This window comes from Eschscholzia californica, unplaced genomic scaffold (assembly GCF_041429995.1).
Source record: "Eschscholzia californica isolate CP2 unplaced genomic scaffold, dmEscCali1.0.p SCAF_4, whole genome shotgun sequence".
NCBI classification, from domain to species: domain Eukaryota; kingdom Viridiplantae; phylum Streptophyta; class Magnoliopsida; order Ranunculales; family Papaveraceae; genus Eschscholzia; species Eschscholzia californica.
The window spans coordinates 2718866-2735300 of record NW_028238461.1 but is presented as its reverse complement, the minus strand read 5'-3'; the positions used below and the strand labels follow the sequence as shown (position 1 = coordinate 2735300).

At 36.7% G+C, this 16435-nt stretch overlaps 2 protein-coding genes across 3 annotated transcripts; both read right to left on the bottom strand.

Moving 5' to 3' along the window:
* LOC147541534 (uncharacterized) lies at positions 1–4716 on the bottom strand. Of its 2 annotated transcripts, XR_015224238.1 has the most exons (4): positions 4373–4716; positions 1699–3256; positions 1483–1613; positions 1–1333 (listed from the first exon to the last, which is right to left on the bottom strand). XR_015224238.1 is itself a non-coding variant. In XM_086638202.1 (2 exons), exon 2 carries the CDS (start codon positions 3132–3134, stop codon positions 1989–1991), a length of 1146 nt encoding a protein of 381 aa, XP_086494328.1. In that variant the 5' UTR covers positions 3135–3256; positions 4373–4514; the 3' UTR covers positions 1691–1988. The 2 variants fall into 2 exon arrangements, 1 of the variants encoding a protein (XP_086494328.1); XM_086638202.1 differs by lacking the exons at positions 1–1333; positions 1483–1613 and having other exon boundaries at positions 1691–3256; positions 4373–4514.
* Positions 4717–7488: 2772 nt separating this feature from the next.
* On the bottom strand, positions 7489–15729 carry LOC147541533 (mediator of RNA polymerase II transcription subunit 15a-like). The gene is made up of 12 exons (XM_086633673.1): positions 15198–15729; positions 14090–14536; positions 13730–13838; positions 13119–13242; positions 12268–12930; positions 11545–11612; positions 11194–11268; positions 10087–11082; positions 9312–9614; positions 8538–8726; positions 8346–8434; positions 7489–7984 (listed from the first exon to the last, which is right to left on the bottom strand). Exons 2-12 carry the CDS (start codon positions 14152–14154, stop codon positions 7696–7698), a joined length of 2970 nt encoding a protein of 989 aa, XP_086489799.1. The 5' UTR covers positions 14155–14536; positions 15198–15729; the 3' UTR covers positions 7489–7695.
* Positions 15730–16435: the final 706 nt, after the last annotated feature.

Genomic DNA, 16435 nt, shown 5'->3' with positions numbered 1-16435 from the left:
TTTTTTTTAAAATTAACCTTTCATATAAGATAAACTTTTGTCCAATACAAACAAGAAAATATAACAGGGACTAAAAGTACATAAAAGCTAACTAGAAGGTGTTTGCCGACTTGAGATTCAAATTGGAAGAGCTGATGTAGCTGTCGCGATCCTGTGGGCCACCTCATTGCAGCTCCTGGGCAAAACTGTAGCTCGACATCGGTCGCTTGGAACAGTCCAGGTATTTCATTTATTTCATCTTGCAATCTCCACGGAGCGTCCTGCTGGCCATACGATATCAATCCGACGAGAGTGAGAGATATACCCTCCATTATAAATTCACTTAACCCCGAAGATGAGCCCACTTGGAACCCTGGAAAAAACCCTTGTAGTTGAAAATCTTGCTTCAAGGTGAATATGATCTGTCCATCGGAGTTTCGTGCTACAGCTGCGGCGGATCCTCTCATCGGAGTGTATGCGCCATCTATATTTATCTTCAGTTTCCCTGAAGGCCAAGGGAGGGAGCCACTCGTCGATCTGCACAGAAGTTGGGTGAGAAGAAATATCTAAATGGTTAAAGTTGTACCTGAGATGTTGCTAAATTTTGCGATGGACTTGATGTATGTTGACGGGAACATTGTCGAATATGAGATCGTTTCTCGCCTTCCACCATATCCAAAGCAGACAAGTATATCTTTCCCGACTGTTATCTAGTTGTTCTCCCCGAGTGAGTAGGAACTTCAAATTATTAATAGGATCTCCTTCTATGATATTTCTAAAATTTGCATGTTGTAAACCCAAGAGATTTTTTAATACGGTACATTCACTGAATAGATGAGTTACCGTTTCCTCTACCAAGTTGCATATCAAACATGTTTGATTAACTGTGTGTAGTACTGCCAGGCCATCATGTATCAGTCACCATATAAATAGTTGACCCTTTGGGTCCATGTTTTTCTTATTCCATAATTTGGACTAAGGTCACTCTTTGAAATTGTTCTCTGGAATGGGTCCGGTCTTGATTGTGATATAGAATGATTTCGCCGAAAGTTTACCTATGACTGTATTTAGTCGGTTATTGTTGTTTCAAGAAAAGTTGGATTTTGCTTCATTTAGCCGTTCATCATAAGGTTACATGTTCAGTTTCTAACTTAGATCAGACCAGGGCACTGTTATGGCTTGTGGGATCAGTCCAGGGTCTCATTTCCACTGTTATGGCTTGTGGGATCAAAACTATTGGACGGTTGGCCTTGGTCTTCTTCTCCTCTCGGGCATTCTTCTTATCAGTGGTCCGAATTAAATCTCTCTTCAAGCACAAGATAATGCAATCACTCCTTTACTTCATGCGACTGGTCTACTCCATTGAGTGAGTCCGAGATAAAAGAAAATTAGTTAGGACCAAAAATCACGTTAAGGAGAGTCATATGTAACAACATCAGTTTATTTTTAGGTCAGTGCAAGTTTTCTTGTACAAAAGAAAATTAAACAACCAATTTTACTTACTTGACCTAATGGTTCCTACAGACGAACTTGTGGCAAACCCATTCCAACCCCTCTTAAGGCTATACCACCATTCCAGGCCAAGATAGAAGATACCATTTCAACACGAACAAAATTCGAACTTGATCAGAAGGCTATTTATCATACGTATATACAAGGACGAAATCACAACCCCTAACAAGCAAAATCCCAAAAATTAAAATATTGCATATGATAAGCCGAAATATTTTATACTAGGCAAAATGATATTTTGCAGAAAAGGACCAAAATGTATAGTCAGAATCTAAAAAGAAGTCAAAAAAGCAAGGCGACAGAAAGCAAATAAGTAGGAACCTTGCCTCACCTTGCAACTTTTCATCAGGGGATTATGTTTCCCTCTCTTGTAAGAATCTAAATGACTGTCACAACTTGGTACAAACATCAAGGGATTTTAACGAAAAACCGATATATATATATTATTGAATTGAATTAGTGAAAGAATAAAGTTACTTGTGCTCGATAAACAAACATCAAAAAGGGAATCCTTTATTCACTGTTCGCTTTGACGTCTCTGCCAATCTTTTGATCCCCTTAGCCTTTGAATAGAACTCCAATAATTCACTTTCAATATCTTCAGGATGACATTTTATGAAAGCCTTGATGAAACGAGGCTCTGCCATCCTCAATGCCCTTAACATGGCATCTCCTTTGATTTGTGGATCCAAACCCATTGCTCGAATCTTTTCCGCGAGGAAAAAGCGTGGTCTCAACACACTCTCTAGGTTGAAATATAATAGAAATGGGTATTGAAGGATGGTAGATGGAGGGAGTTTCATGGTTCCTATGATGAAAGTCATGTTCCTCTGGACCTTATCGACAGAGAGAGTTAGCAATAGTGGAGATCGACCAAAAAGACCCATCACCTCATCAACTAAGAACCCAAATTTCTCTAAATTTGCTACCTTCTCACGAATAGTCTGGATGCGGGAGATGGCGATAATGGTGACAATATATTTGTACATCTTGGAGTCTTTTGAGAGGCCAGTCCTGCGGATGTAATCAATCTTATCATCATCCAGTGAGGTTCTAGGAATTAAGGTTGGGCGAGAAATAAGCATAGGAACTAACTCCTCTCTAGTAATTCCCATTCCTTCGTATATGGAAACACAACGTATTATATGGCTATGTAGGTCATATGTAAGTAGGGAAGGGTTACGGATGATGCCTTTTAAAAGCATCTCCTTGGAACTGAAAATGGTTTGGAGGAATTCGATACGCTCATCAAGACCCCGCCCTATACGAGATGCAAGGAAACGAGGACGACAATGTATGATCTTGGTAAGGTCAGAACCAGTAAGTCCCAGCCCACGTAGTAAGCTAAGTTTGGACTCGAGGATGGTAAGATCGGAATTGACCAAGGAAGGCTGGCGAGAGAAGATTTTTGATATTTCCACATCACTACAACCACATCTACGGAACAGTTCAGCAGAGCCCTTACCTTCTTCGACTACTTGTTCTAGAGTTTCATCTGATTTTGAAATAGAGGTTGTAGAGAATGAGAAGAGACAGTCATTTGTGGTAAGGGTATTCCGGAGGGGAGAGATAGAGGACAAAAGGAGAGGAAAATGCAGATACGAGGAACAGAGTTTACTAAAAGTGTTAACCTTGGACCTCATCTCCTTCCATTAAGCAATAGGAGAAAACTTTCTTGATGAAGTCAAAAAGTAAGTCTTGTAATCAAACAAACATCCATTAAGTTACTTCTCCACTCTTAATAACCTCGCTACAGCCGTTCCCACTAATGACAAAAGCAACAAAAAGATGGTAGTTAGTACATATAAACAAATTTTACTAAAAAGAAGATGGCGAGACAAGTTATGGAGACTCAAAAATCAATGAGTTGAAAAATCTTTGAATGTTTGCCATGGCTTTACTTTTCTATATGAAATTACGAATCAAGACTCAATAGTTAGAATGTTATTGTTAATGTCTATGTTTATCAATTTTGTGATTGAATCTACGTATGGAAAATATTTGATTTTTGTCATGGCTTTACTATTCTATATGAGGTTATGAATCAAGTTTCAAAAATTAGATTGCTCAGTAATGTCTACGTATCTAATCTAATATAGTTTTATAAATGGAAATTTTAAGTTCAACAATGCTTTGCGATAGAATTCATGTACGGAAATTATATGATTGTTTGTCACTAATGTTCATTGTTTAGTTTGTTTGTCATGGCGTTACTTCAACTGGTGCTATTTTGAAAAGAAATTTTCGGGATATAGCACGGGAATGGGGAGAATGTAGGATTGCCAATGATTTGAATTCAGTGTGGTGTAAGTTGTGAGAAAAATGTCAGGAGGATGTTATAGATCGAAGGAACATCTTGCTCACAAAAAGGGAAATGTGAAAAGATGTGGTAGTGTTGGTCCGGAGATAAAGCTTAAGCCCTTAAACCAATGAATGGGGCAACTAGGAAAATAACGGAGAAGGCATAAATCACAACCATCAATCGACAAACAAAACATTCGACTAATTAACAATACTTGAACTTATCTAAGTTTTATAACTTATAAGAGAGTAGGAATCATAGTTCAAAATTCACAATCATCAATCGGTTGAAGTCTTTAATTAACAATTTATAACCTTCAAGTGGTATGAAAACAAACACTTAAAAGGAGGAATTTCATCAAACAGTTGGGCTACAAGCCTAAAACCTAAACGATCTCTACAATAATCAAAGAGACTCATCAATTTCTTTATGAATTTCTTAAAAGGGAAAGCAAAATTACACCTAAAACCTGAGCAACAAGGATCAATAATCTCTATGAATCAGAACATTCAAAATTTAGAATCTTTTACAGATTACACATCGAAGTAGTTAGAATCAAATCAAGTATCAAGTACTCACCAGTAATCTGAGTATTTCCAATGTTAGAGTATTCGAAAACTGAAAATTCAACCAACCGAATACTTGAGAGAGAAAGTGAAGATTTAGGATAAAACCCTAGTTACTAGGGTCCTTGCTGTTGTTAGAATCAAACCAACCGAATCCTCGAGAGAGAGAGAGAGTTTGAAGTGAAACCCTCACAAGAAATGACCCTTGAGAGAGGGAGAGAAAGAGGAGATTTAAGATAAACCCCAGACTAGTTACTCACGGCTCATCTCATCCTTGCTGGTGTTTACTGAGATGTTAAAAACTCTTCATTTCTCTCCCGTCACCACTTAAAATTGAAAAGTAAAATTACAGTGGGTAAAGTACCCGTGTTGCCCCTATTCTTCTTTTAAGAAATTACAAAGGTAATTACCCCGAGTTTACTCAACTATGGTTGTTTCAAGTGGTTGGGAGTGTTGATATAAGCTCCAAAACTCTGAAAGTCTAAGGTTCCATTTCCACAAAGGTTATAGTTATTGATTTTGGATTATTAAAGATACAAAATAATAAATTTATCGGACTTTAAGATCTAGTATATTATTGGGCTTTACACTTCTTTCATTAATGGTTTAACTTAGGCGTTCATCGTGTTTATCTCATCTTAATGATGCAATCAATTTAAAAAAAATACACTCTTTTTTACACAAGTTGAGCATAAACCTACTCCATGGAGTCTTTGTGATTACTACCATGAAGCTATACTCGATCTTATTAACGACAAATAGGATTTAAATTCAAAGACGTTGCCTTCCCCAAATTGGGGGGTAAAACGAATTTTAATGATTGCGATAGTATTGTAGTTAAAAGTAGAGATAGAGAGGAAACAATCGTTGTAGTTCTAGTTTGAATTCTCAACTAAACAAAATAATAACATAAACCTGAACGAAAAATGGGTTGGAGACACAAAAGTTGAGGGGTTAATGAGAATCCGTCCCAGCGTGTACAAGAAATTAGGTGCAGGTTCAAAGCGTCAGTTTGTTCACTGTTTTCTGACATTTCCTTCCAACTGTACGTTTACTGGTTTTTTTCCCGTCCTCCTTTACCCTTGCACTGTACATTGAAAACCAAACCTTTTTTTTCTTATTTATCTCTATAGTTTCTTCATCATTTCTCTCTCTCTAAAATTTTATTTACAAATCAATTAAACAAATATTAATAGGGTTTTAAGAAGAATTTGAAGGATTCACCATCAAAATCAAAGATTTCTGAAGGAAATGTTTGATTTTTTTTTTTTGGATTCATGGATCTTGAAATCCTAAATCAAGATGTAAGGTTTCTTAAAATTAAATCGAATAATAACCAATTTGGTATCTGTAAACTAGATCGAAGTACATATAAAAATGTCCAGTACATAACAAAATATCTTATAATTTTTCAGCGAAATAGTGTACTTTTTGGAAGGAATGTATAGGAAATTTTATTATGTATTATACATAACAAAATTTCCTATATTATAGTTTAACTTTTGGAAGGAATGTACAGGAAAAAAAATTATGTACCGTACATAACAAAATGTCCTATTATTTTTCATTAAAATAATATTAGATAGAAAATATTTCAGTTTGGAGAAAGAAAGAAAAAAAGGAAAGGAAGAAAAAAATGACGTGTCAATATTTTAGTGGATGACATATTTGTAATTTTACCGAAAAGTAAGAAAGACACGGAATTTTCTTTCATGACAAATCTGCAAATATCGTGTATAGTACATCCAGTTTTGTAACCTCCATTTTTCACTGACAGGTTGCAATCCAACTGATTGAATCCATCTTTCAAACAAAAGTAATAATAATTAAATCAAAACCTAAGAGTGGAAAGTTGCAATCCAACTAATTAAATCCATCTTTCAAACAAAAAATAATAATTAAATCAAAACCTAAGAAAATCTACAATGGGACACTCTAAGAAAAATTCTAAAAATCCTAATTGTCCAATAAGGCGAATTAAGATTTTCTTTTCTAATAAATGTCAAAATATAGACACTCTAAACTTTTTTTCTCCAATGGAAATTTCTAAAATAGTTCTACCTACTCTTGAACTCAATAGGCAAAAAATAGTTAAAAACACAGATTTCTTTTGGTTAAAATTGTTGAGTTACACTACCTCCACATCAGAATGCAGTTTCAAATAGAATGCCCCATTTGAGATGATCTTTTAACAAAAATCTCTACAAATCTTAAGTGGCACTCTACCTATTAAAGTTTGAGTGTTCCATTAGAGATGCTCTAAGAGCATCTCAATGTAATGCTTAGTCCTAGAAATTTTGAGTGTCATGTAAGAACCAAGGATCTCTATTTCCCCTACTTTTAGAGCATCTCAACGTAACGCTTAGTCCTAGAAATTTTGAGTGCCACATAAGAACCAAGGATCTTTATTTCTCCTGCTTAGAGCATCTCCAATGCAAAACTAAAAAAAAAAAACTCTATTTGATTTATGTATCAAGCCCCAATTGAGATTCTCTCTCTTATGTGAATCTCTATTTCCCCAGCTTTTCAGAGCATCTCAACGTAACGCTTTGTCCTAGAAATTTTGAGTGCTACATAAGAACCAAGGTCTCTATTTCTCGTGCTTAGAGCATCTCCAATGCAAAACTAACAAAAACTTCATTTGGTTGATGTGTCAAGTCCCAATTGAGATTCTCTCTCTTATTGGCTTATTTGAGTGTCTCTAATTAAAAGTCTTTCTCCAATGCAAAACTCTAAAAGAGGTGGAAGTGTTTGTGGTTGTTTTTAGGGTTAGTTCTACTTTGTACCCCTGAAGATGAGCAACTCACCAAAATAATCCTTTAAAACGACCAACTTCCCTATAGTCTCATTTTTTATTTTCTGACAGTCAACTCTAATATTTACTAGTTCTTTACCATGCAACATTAATATTATTTTTACATTTTTTTTTATACATTTAGTAGAGCAAAGGTATTCTTTCAAGTTTGAACAATGTTAACACATTTTTCAAAAGTTTTTCATTTTCTCCTTCACCAAAACAGTCTCGTCGGTCGCTCATTCCATGCATTCGATGAAAGTCTCCCAGAAATCTGTGGGAGAAATCGCCAAACTACTCAGAGATTACCAAGTACATGTATTCAGCTACTCTGGTTTATGTTACTTTTACTTCATAACTTTTTTATTGAGTAATTATTTGTTTTTGCAATACAAGAAGTAATTATTTAAAAAACTAAAACTAGATATTCGGTTCATTTACTAAAACAAAGGTATTCAATCCATTGAAGAAAATCAAGAAAGCAAATTTTGTATAACAAAATTGTGTATCCCCAATTTGTAATCACAAACCTGAACTGTGACCTAATGAAGGCAGGGAGTGTCATTTCTGCCATGGAACTGCCCAAGTAATTTAGAATGCCTCTTCCTCTTTTGGGGAAGAACAGACTTGCAAAAGCCTTCCTCCCAAGTACAATATCTTGAGCTGAAGCTTCCACCTCCTCCTCTTTTCTGGACAAAATCAGATATCACTGCTCGAACACAGATATCCCAAGTTTTCACGATATCCTCAAGTGACATAGGCTCCGAAAGACAACGCATAGATAAACTGAACCTGGACCTTGCCTTTGCCGATAAATCTTCACACTCCTCACTGTGTTGTGTAATTGTCAGCAATAGAGAAAGCCAAAAGTGATGAAATAAGAAGACTAAAACACACAATTCATTAGAAGTCCTTCAGAGATTTATAGGTAAGAAATATAAAATCATGCTTCATTATGAATGGAGTTTTAGACCATCCTCACCACGAACTCAACATGTGAATTATCTCCAGATACACAGGTTTCAACCCATATAGAGTCGTGATCTCGAAACAGATCGCACGGACGCAGATATTACATGCGAAACTAAGTAATTTCAGTAGTAAATGCCTAAATGGCACTCGACGCAAGATGAGTCCAGATATGCACCTAAGATTTCTTACAAGGAAAAATAACAATGGTTCACTTTCTTACCTCAATTCAGCAGGAATCTTGTCTAGGAGTACGGGCGAACTATTGGGATAGTTTGTTGGAACTAGCATCCGCAAGGGCAGAATTTGTGACTGCATAAACATGAAATAACAGACATAAAGAAGTGACATGTTGGAAACAAATAATCAATTCGACCAAATAACAAAATACAGTTACAGGATTCAGAAATCGCACCATTATTCCGGAAGTATAAAGTGACTTCAACTCTGGACTGAGCGCTGCAGCAGTATAAGAGCACCTGATAACAGTTCCTTCGCCATCCATGGTGGCAGCAAGATCATCATTTTTACCAACGATATCCACGACAGTTTCTATCAGATGGTGGTTTATCTTTCTGATTTCTTCCAACAACACATGGTTTGCCTGCAAACGAGAGATTCATTTGTCCTATTGTTTATAATGCTAAAAGTCATGACCAAATGGTTCCTTATTTTCCACCTAAACCTCCAAAACCAAATATACTTATGTTCAGGCTGTGATTGCGAAAAGTCTATAGAGCTTTTACACAACCTTGTAACATACACCACTTCTCTGTGAAAACTCTGGGGGTGCTGATCTGGTGGATACTATCTTCTATGGAGAACATCAAGTGTGTCATAGGTTGGTTCCCTTTAGCAAGACAGTCCATAGGTTGAGTGAACCGATATATGGGCAATAATTAGGGAATTTTAGTCATCAGTTAGCTTTCTTAATAGCTTTTTACATTATTGCTAACTTGGCATAAGAGCATACGACCTATACATTATTGCTAAATTAGCTTTTTACATTATTGCTAACTGATGAGGAAGTAATTCCCCTAATTTAATTGATAATGTAACTACCATGTTGCTAATATGCAAAATAAAACCATAGATTGGTAATCCCATTAAGCAAAATTTTAAATTCACACACTGGTTTCCAGCAATTGTAGGTAGATAACAATTTTTAAACATAAAGCAAACGTCATACCTCAATCCAGGGTGTGCTCATCCTAGATGTTGCAGTTGACTCCAAGTCAGATGTTTCAAAGCCAATTTTTACGGGTGTTGCACTTGTTTTGCGCTTCATCTTCTTTCTTCCTGAACTTCCATTACATGTGATAAAGCTACTGTCTTGTGTACTACTACATGTGGCGAAGGCCATCGAATCCTCACCAACTGAAGCTACAGATCCAGTAACAGGTGGAAATTCTGCAATCCAATCAGTCGTAGTGACGACTGACTCCATATCACTGAGAGAAACAGTAAGTGCTTTCGATGACACAGACTTTACCTGCACCAAATATAACACCTACTGTAAGCAAGTTAATGCAGAAAGATCCAAAAGCGTGTGAAACATTATAACATTGTTATACCCTGGTTACCACAATCATAAATTTGCTTTAATACTAGAAAAATTAAAAAGTGAAAGCTATTTTCTTTTTTGATTTCAACTAATAGCAGGGTTCATATTTCCCAAGCTGCAGTAGAACGTATGTGGTGCATAATATTTTTCTCTTTTTCGAAAAGGCAAGTATACATAATATCATTCGCTCATAATGCATTATTTGAAATTTTTTAATGTTGGTAAATATATTTACTGAATTTGATTTTAAGTGTTCTCGTTCAGATTAGAGATTTGTTTAAATGTAAATAAGATACTATTTCGAAAGTTTTAATATTGCATGCTTTTGCATTAAGTGTAGTTGCCACGAAGGACCCTGACATCCTTAACAAGTAAGCAATGAGGGAGAAAAACAACTAACCACTTTCATTAACCGCTCTAAAGGCTGCTCTATGCCACTTAGCTTAATGGGTGGGGTGGCATTGGCCAGATGCCCATCCGGACAACTGGACTCGGGGAGCAAGGGGGAAGAAGATATCCCTGTGATATTCTGTTGTTGACCAATATTTCCTGCATTTGAAAGCGGGGAAACACCCGAAGCCCGTCTCTCATGATCACCTGGCAAAGGAAAAGGAGCCGTAGGAGTGGAAGAAAGAACAACGAAAGATGAGTTTGCAGAACTCATAGGTATTTCAGTTTTACTATGGGAAGATAAAAGACTCCGCTGCTCAATATGTGGGGAAGAACCCTGAGAAATGTGAGGATGTGTAACTTGAAGGAATTGGGGAGAAGAAAGATGCTGCTGAGTCGATCCTGGTTTCAAACTCATGGCCTGTCTAGCCTCCCTTCTCTGATGAATATGTACCATTTGGTGCACCTCTAATGGTGCAACCGCAGATTGCTGCCGCTTCAGAGGTCGGTTAGCTAGGAATTGGTGCTGCAACTGTGGATGTTGATGCTTAGATATTTGTTGATGCATATTAGGATTTATCTGCTCAGAATTACCATAAGGTTTTGTTCCATTCTCCCTACTTTGTGACATTGTGTCAACATTTTCCTCTTTGACTGCAGCTGTAGAACTTTTTTGTGGCACAACAGTAGGATGCATCTGAGAGTTCATCTGGTTTTCATGCTGCTTCAACTGAGGAATTTCAGGTTCTTCCAGTTGCTGTTTTAAAAGCAATTCGCGGCCAGATCTCTGAATTTGCGGCAGTGGGGTAACGGAACTCCCTGGCCTATTATTAAGCACATGTATGATGCGCTTCTCACATGCATCGAGCTTATCCTTATGAATACGGGTTATCTCACATTTTGACAAATTTAAGAATGTTATCAGCGAACCCAATAGATGCTTATAAAGTCTAACCCTGTCAATCTTTTCCTTTTCCGTATTTGCCAGCTGTGCCTGCGAGTAAATCTGCCAAATAACAAAAGGAAAGCATACATTACCCAGTAGATAAGTCATCAGTCTATACATCTGGATGAATATTGAGAAAGGATAAAATTTCGAAACGAAGTTACCAGATACCTGCTGGCATTTGAGTGAGACTTTCTGGTTCAAGGCACTGAGATCTGGCAAGTACATTTCTTTCAAGGACTTGATCTACAAAAATAGAGCAGCAATGAGAAAAGCAAAAGTTTGATTAATCATTATATCCTTAATACATACTAATGATTCCATATAAAAGACAACATACAAATGAAAAATCCCTACAAGTACTAAGAGAGGCCTAGCTCCAAAATATGAAGTTCAAATCCATAAAGAAATAAAGTGATAAGAGCAAACACCTTTTGGTAAATCCCTACAAGTACTAAGAGAGGTCTAGCTCCAAAATATTAAGCTAAAATCCATAAAAGAATAAAGTGATAAGAGCAACACCTTTTGGTAAGTTTCCTCTTGCCAATCAACTACCTCATTTGCAATCGGAGCAGTAGAATTTGTTGACTCTAGACACAGAAAACATTTAAGCAACTCAGTAGGTAGTTCAACAACTCTTACGACGGCTTAAGTCAATAATTTGAACACAGAAATATACGAAAATAAAAAAGGAATAATAAAAGGAAGAACTAGTACAACTCTAGATTACGTAATAGAAAACAAATTCTTATCCCAGAACAAAGGTTAAATAAGAGTATCTACTTATAAAATAGGGGTACGAGTCACACGAATGCTGAGGGAAGCAACACAACTACATATCTAACCTATTTCCTTAAGACAGCTGCATGTACTCTGTTGTTACCACAGAAGCTTGTACTGGAGAAGGTTTATCCACTCCGACAGCCATAACTTGCCTTATGATTACTATGAACTTAAGTATTATCCAGGGGTTTTATGGTGAATCTTAGTCACATGGTTCTAAGTTGCAGTGCTACTTTCGTCTCTCAGTCATCACTTCACTGGACTAAATACAGTTAATACAAAATCTGTATCTTGACCTTTTTCTGTGCTTGTTTTGTGGAGAATGTACATTTCCAAGCATGGATATGTATCTTACAATAGAAACAAACAGCTTATTTGCTGGTTCTTGGAAACGACCAGAAGGGAAAAGAGTTCCTTGAAGGTCTAATAATATGAAGTAACAAGGGTTAAGAATCTAATTACCAAATCGCTGAATCCCCTGTTGTTGTTGAAGCCTCTGCACCTCAGAGAAACCATTCTGCTGCCCAAGTCGTTGATTCTGCAAGTTTCTTGCATTTGGTTGCTGCGCTGTTCGTGGTTGCCCCTGCTCTGATGGAAATATTGCCTGCTGATGAACCATTCTCTGCTTTTGGTGCATTATAGGAGTTTGTCGAGTGGGTTGGTGTTGTAGCTGCCTCGATACCAGCTGTGGAATTTTTTGAAGGGACGATGTTGACTTTGCAGCTGCTGACTGCTGGTTCTTTTGATCGGACGGTGGAATTGATTGCATTGAGGAAGGATGAGCCCGCTGAGTAGGTTGAGGGTGGAAGTGTTGTGGTTGCCTCTGAGGAATAAACTGCTGCGAGTTCTGACTCTGCTTTGAATTGGGAAGAATATTCCGTTGTGGAACTTTCCCCGCTCTATTAACAGCAGAATCTGGTGATATTCCAGAAAACGAGTTGCAATTCTGGCTAATAGCATTTTGCATCGAAGGCTGAGTACTACAAATCATGGATGACAAACTGCCGGAACATTGAACTGGAGGATTTACAATTATGTTATTTTGAGATACAAGCGAAGATTCTCGAGGCAGAGGTGAAGGAATTTGTGACGGGCTGCGAACTTGAGATTGCATTGTCTGGGATGCTGTTCAAGTAAATATATATCAGCGGCAAAGCTATTTAGTAAACATAAATGAAACAAATAATGAAGTATGCAGTAACATTGAAGAAAACAAATTCCATTTGATATGAAATGATTTGCTAAATATATAAATCATATAATATGATTAAATCAATCATTTCCAAACAGAGATAGAATAAAATCCATGTCACCTGGAAGTTGTTGATTTTGGCTACTACCAGCAGAATTTGGCGATGAAGAGTTAGGACCACCAGTTCTCCGAAAATTTTTCTCCATCGACCGCAATTTCATGTATAGTTTACTTTGATAATCCTTCTAGAGAATGAAAGTAATTGATAATCAAATATACAATCAACTCAAGAAGAAAATACAACTCTCACAAGATGTATGAAAATATTAAATGATGAAATATCTTTGCTATTCAAGGAAGCATAATAAGACATGTAAGGAGAATGTAAACTATTTAACAAAATAATGGAATCACAGAGCATTAGTGCCAAGACTTATTCCGAAATTCAAAGTAAAAGAGTATATTTTAAAGGAGAAAACCCTCATTAAGGCTCAAAACCCTCATTAAGGCTCAAAACCTAATCAATAGCTTACTGCTTTCAATAGCATTTCTGGTGCTAAATCACAATGAAAACGTAAAAAAGCAAGCAAGACCCGACAACTAAATAGAGAAAAGAAACTATGACAACAATCTATCAAGGTGACCAGAACGGTGCAAGCTATCGTAAAACATCAAAACAAGTATTGCAAGATGAAAGCAAAGCTTCTTGATAATGGATTATATATTACATACAATAGATGTAGCATTGGCGAAGATTTGCTCTTCAAGTTTTGAAGCAATTAGATTAAGTTTATTCAATCCATCTTCTGGGAGTTGAAGGACGCTCCCTGTCTTCTCAATTCTACAATTGTCAAACATAACATCAAAAATAGCCCATGTTAGTAGGATTAAAAGTAGGTAAAATTCAATATTCAGCAATAACATGCATATACCCTTAACAAAGTTACTTATTTCTTCTTCATTCCTTAAAGGCTTAAACTCAAACGAATGATCTTTTCCCACCCAGACTAAATTCTTCCATGAAATTGTCACAAACCCTTAAAGAAACCCTAACTCATACTCAATTTTAAAAAGATAAAAGAATGATCTTACATATGAGCGACCACTTTTTGCCTTGAGCCGGGAGGAAGTTTTTGTTTCCAATCATGGGCTTCCATTAACAGATTACGCTTAATCCGATCTTTAATCCAGATAAACCCTAGAGTTTACGGTAATCAAACTAACGCTTTGATATTTTTAGGAATTTAGATTACTGTAAACAAAACTGAGATGATCCCTACAAGAATCCCAAAAATCTTGAATCCTCGGTTTGAAGAGATGATTTGGAGAAAGACGGGATGATTTGGAGAAAGACGGGACAAAAACCCTATTAAAACCCGGAAGGCTGAAACACGAAAATCTATAAGACGAGATCGTTAAGGTTAGGAGAATGAAACAGTGATGAGGAACAACAATTGGCACCCATTAATATAAGGCGGCTGTTTCCGGGGGGAAAATATTTGAAATTTTCTAAGGTACACATTTTTGGGTGGAAACAACCTTCCAAACATTTTTTTTTGTTTTGCATAAGTCAGCAGGTTTTAAAGGAAAACCAGAAACCCAAACAAGAAACCAAGAAGAAAATAAAGAGACCCAAGGTCTTTACAAGCTAGAACATCTAGCAAACAAAAACAGGAGCTAGTAACTAATGCTACTTCATTCTTCTCCTCACAAAACCATTTTTATCTTCAAGAATTAACCGATTGATGTCCTCCCCAAGTGCTGCCACACTTAAGAGAGTAGTACCCTGGCCAAGGTGAGCTCTAGAAAGCAGGTCTGCCACACTATTAGTTTCTCTAAAAACATGCTTGACTATGCACTGCTCAAGCACCCCCATAAGACTCTTGATTTGCTGCCAAAGGAAAAAAGATTTCCAAGGAGGTTTCACTCCCAATTTTGTGAGAAGCCCATGCACTGTTAGAGAATCAGTAGCTACAATAGCCTTCCTGAAACCATACTGAACAGCTAGCTCAATACCTGCCTTCACTCCCTCAAGCTCATGGTGGATCACACTCACTGGCTTGGAGCCCCCACACACAGCAACAAGAACATCACCATTGGAGTCCCTTAAGATACTCCCAAAGCCAGCTCTGTCAAGGTTATAAGAACCATCTGTGTTAATCATAATGATACCAGCTGGGGGTCTAATCCATTTGCAAACCTTCCAAACATCACTTACCCAGTATTTGTCTTTCCAGGGTTTTTTTCATCTTCCCCTCTCCTACTTCCACCCCATCAACTCCAGCTACTTCCACCATCAACTCCAGCTACTTCCACCATCAACTCCAGCAAATTCCACCACAACTCCGGCGAACTCATCTTCCTCTCTTTCTTCTTCCCATTTGCTCTCCCTCTCTCTTCTCGCTTTTTAAGTCTCGGCGAAGGGGAAAGTCCCTTCGCAAGGACCTTGTCTTGTTTTCCAAATGAAGAGTCATTTGGCGAACCAGGCGAAGTTGCTTCGTCCAAATTTGACGTTTCCAGATCTAGACGACCTTCATCTGATTTTCAGACAAAGGATTCCAGAGAAGGATTCTCCCTTTCGCCGAAACTTAGAGAGATAGAGAAGAAAACAGTGAGATTAATCGAGATAAGGGAGGAAAGATAGTGAGAGATGGAGAAAGAGAGTGTGAGAGTGAGATGGGAGGGAGAAGAGAGCGAAAGATATGGTTGTCGTTGTCGGTCGAGTAACAGTTGTGAGAAAAGGTGTTTTTGGCTCAATTTTTATGTATTTTCCATCATGAACCTTAGAATCTTTTCGTAAAACATCGACTCAATCTAAATAGCAAGCCTATTTAAAACGTGAAGCAATGATATGGATTCACTTGTCTTCGAAATATCTACAGATAATGCACCACTTGATCATGAATATTCTATATCTAAAAGTCCACGAGTTTTCAAAAAAAAGCATAATTGAAGTATAAGTAAAAAATGTGTTATTTTATACGATGATATAATAACAATAATAATAATAATAATAATAATAATAATAATAATAACAATAATAAATATTTACCAATTGTCCATCATTGTTCAAAGATATCTAAATGTCCACAAAAAGTCCAAAATATATCTTTGAAGATGGGAACAATTGAGATGCAACCACCAGATCTACCGAGAGAGTTGGTGAAGATACTAACTTAAGATAAAAGAGGAAGAATTCGACATTCTTAACCCTTCCACAACTTGTTTATATATTTGGCCAGTGGGATTTTATTCTTTTATTGTTTCATTTCATTATGTCGTGTTGACTCAATAAGTTTTTTTCCATTGTAAGGTAGGTAGGGCCATTAATTCGTTGACAATTTCAAATAAAAAAGATAGTAATAATAATAATAATAATAATAATAATAATTGTCTATCAATGTCCAAAAATATATTTTTGAAATTTCAGTAAGAACA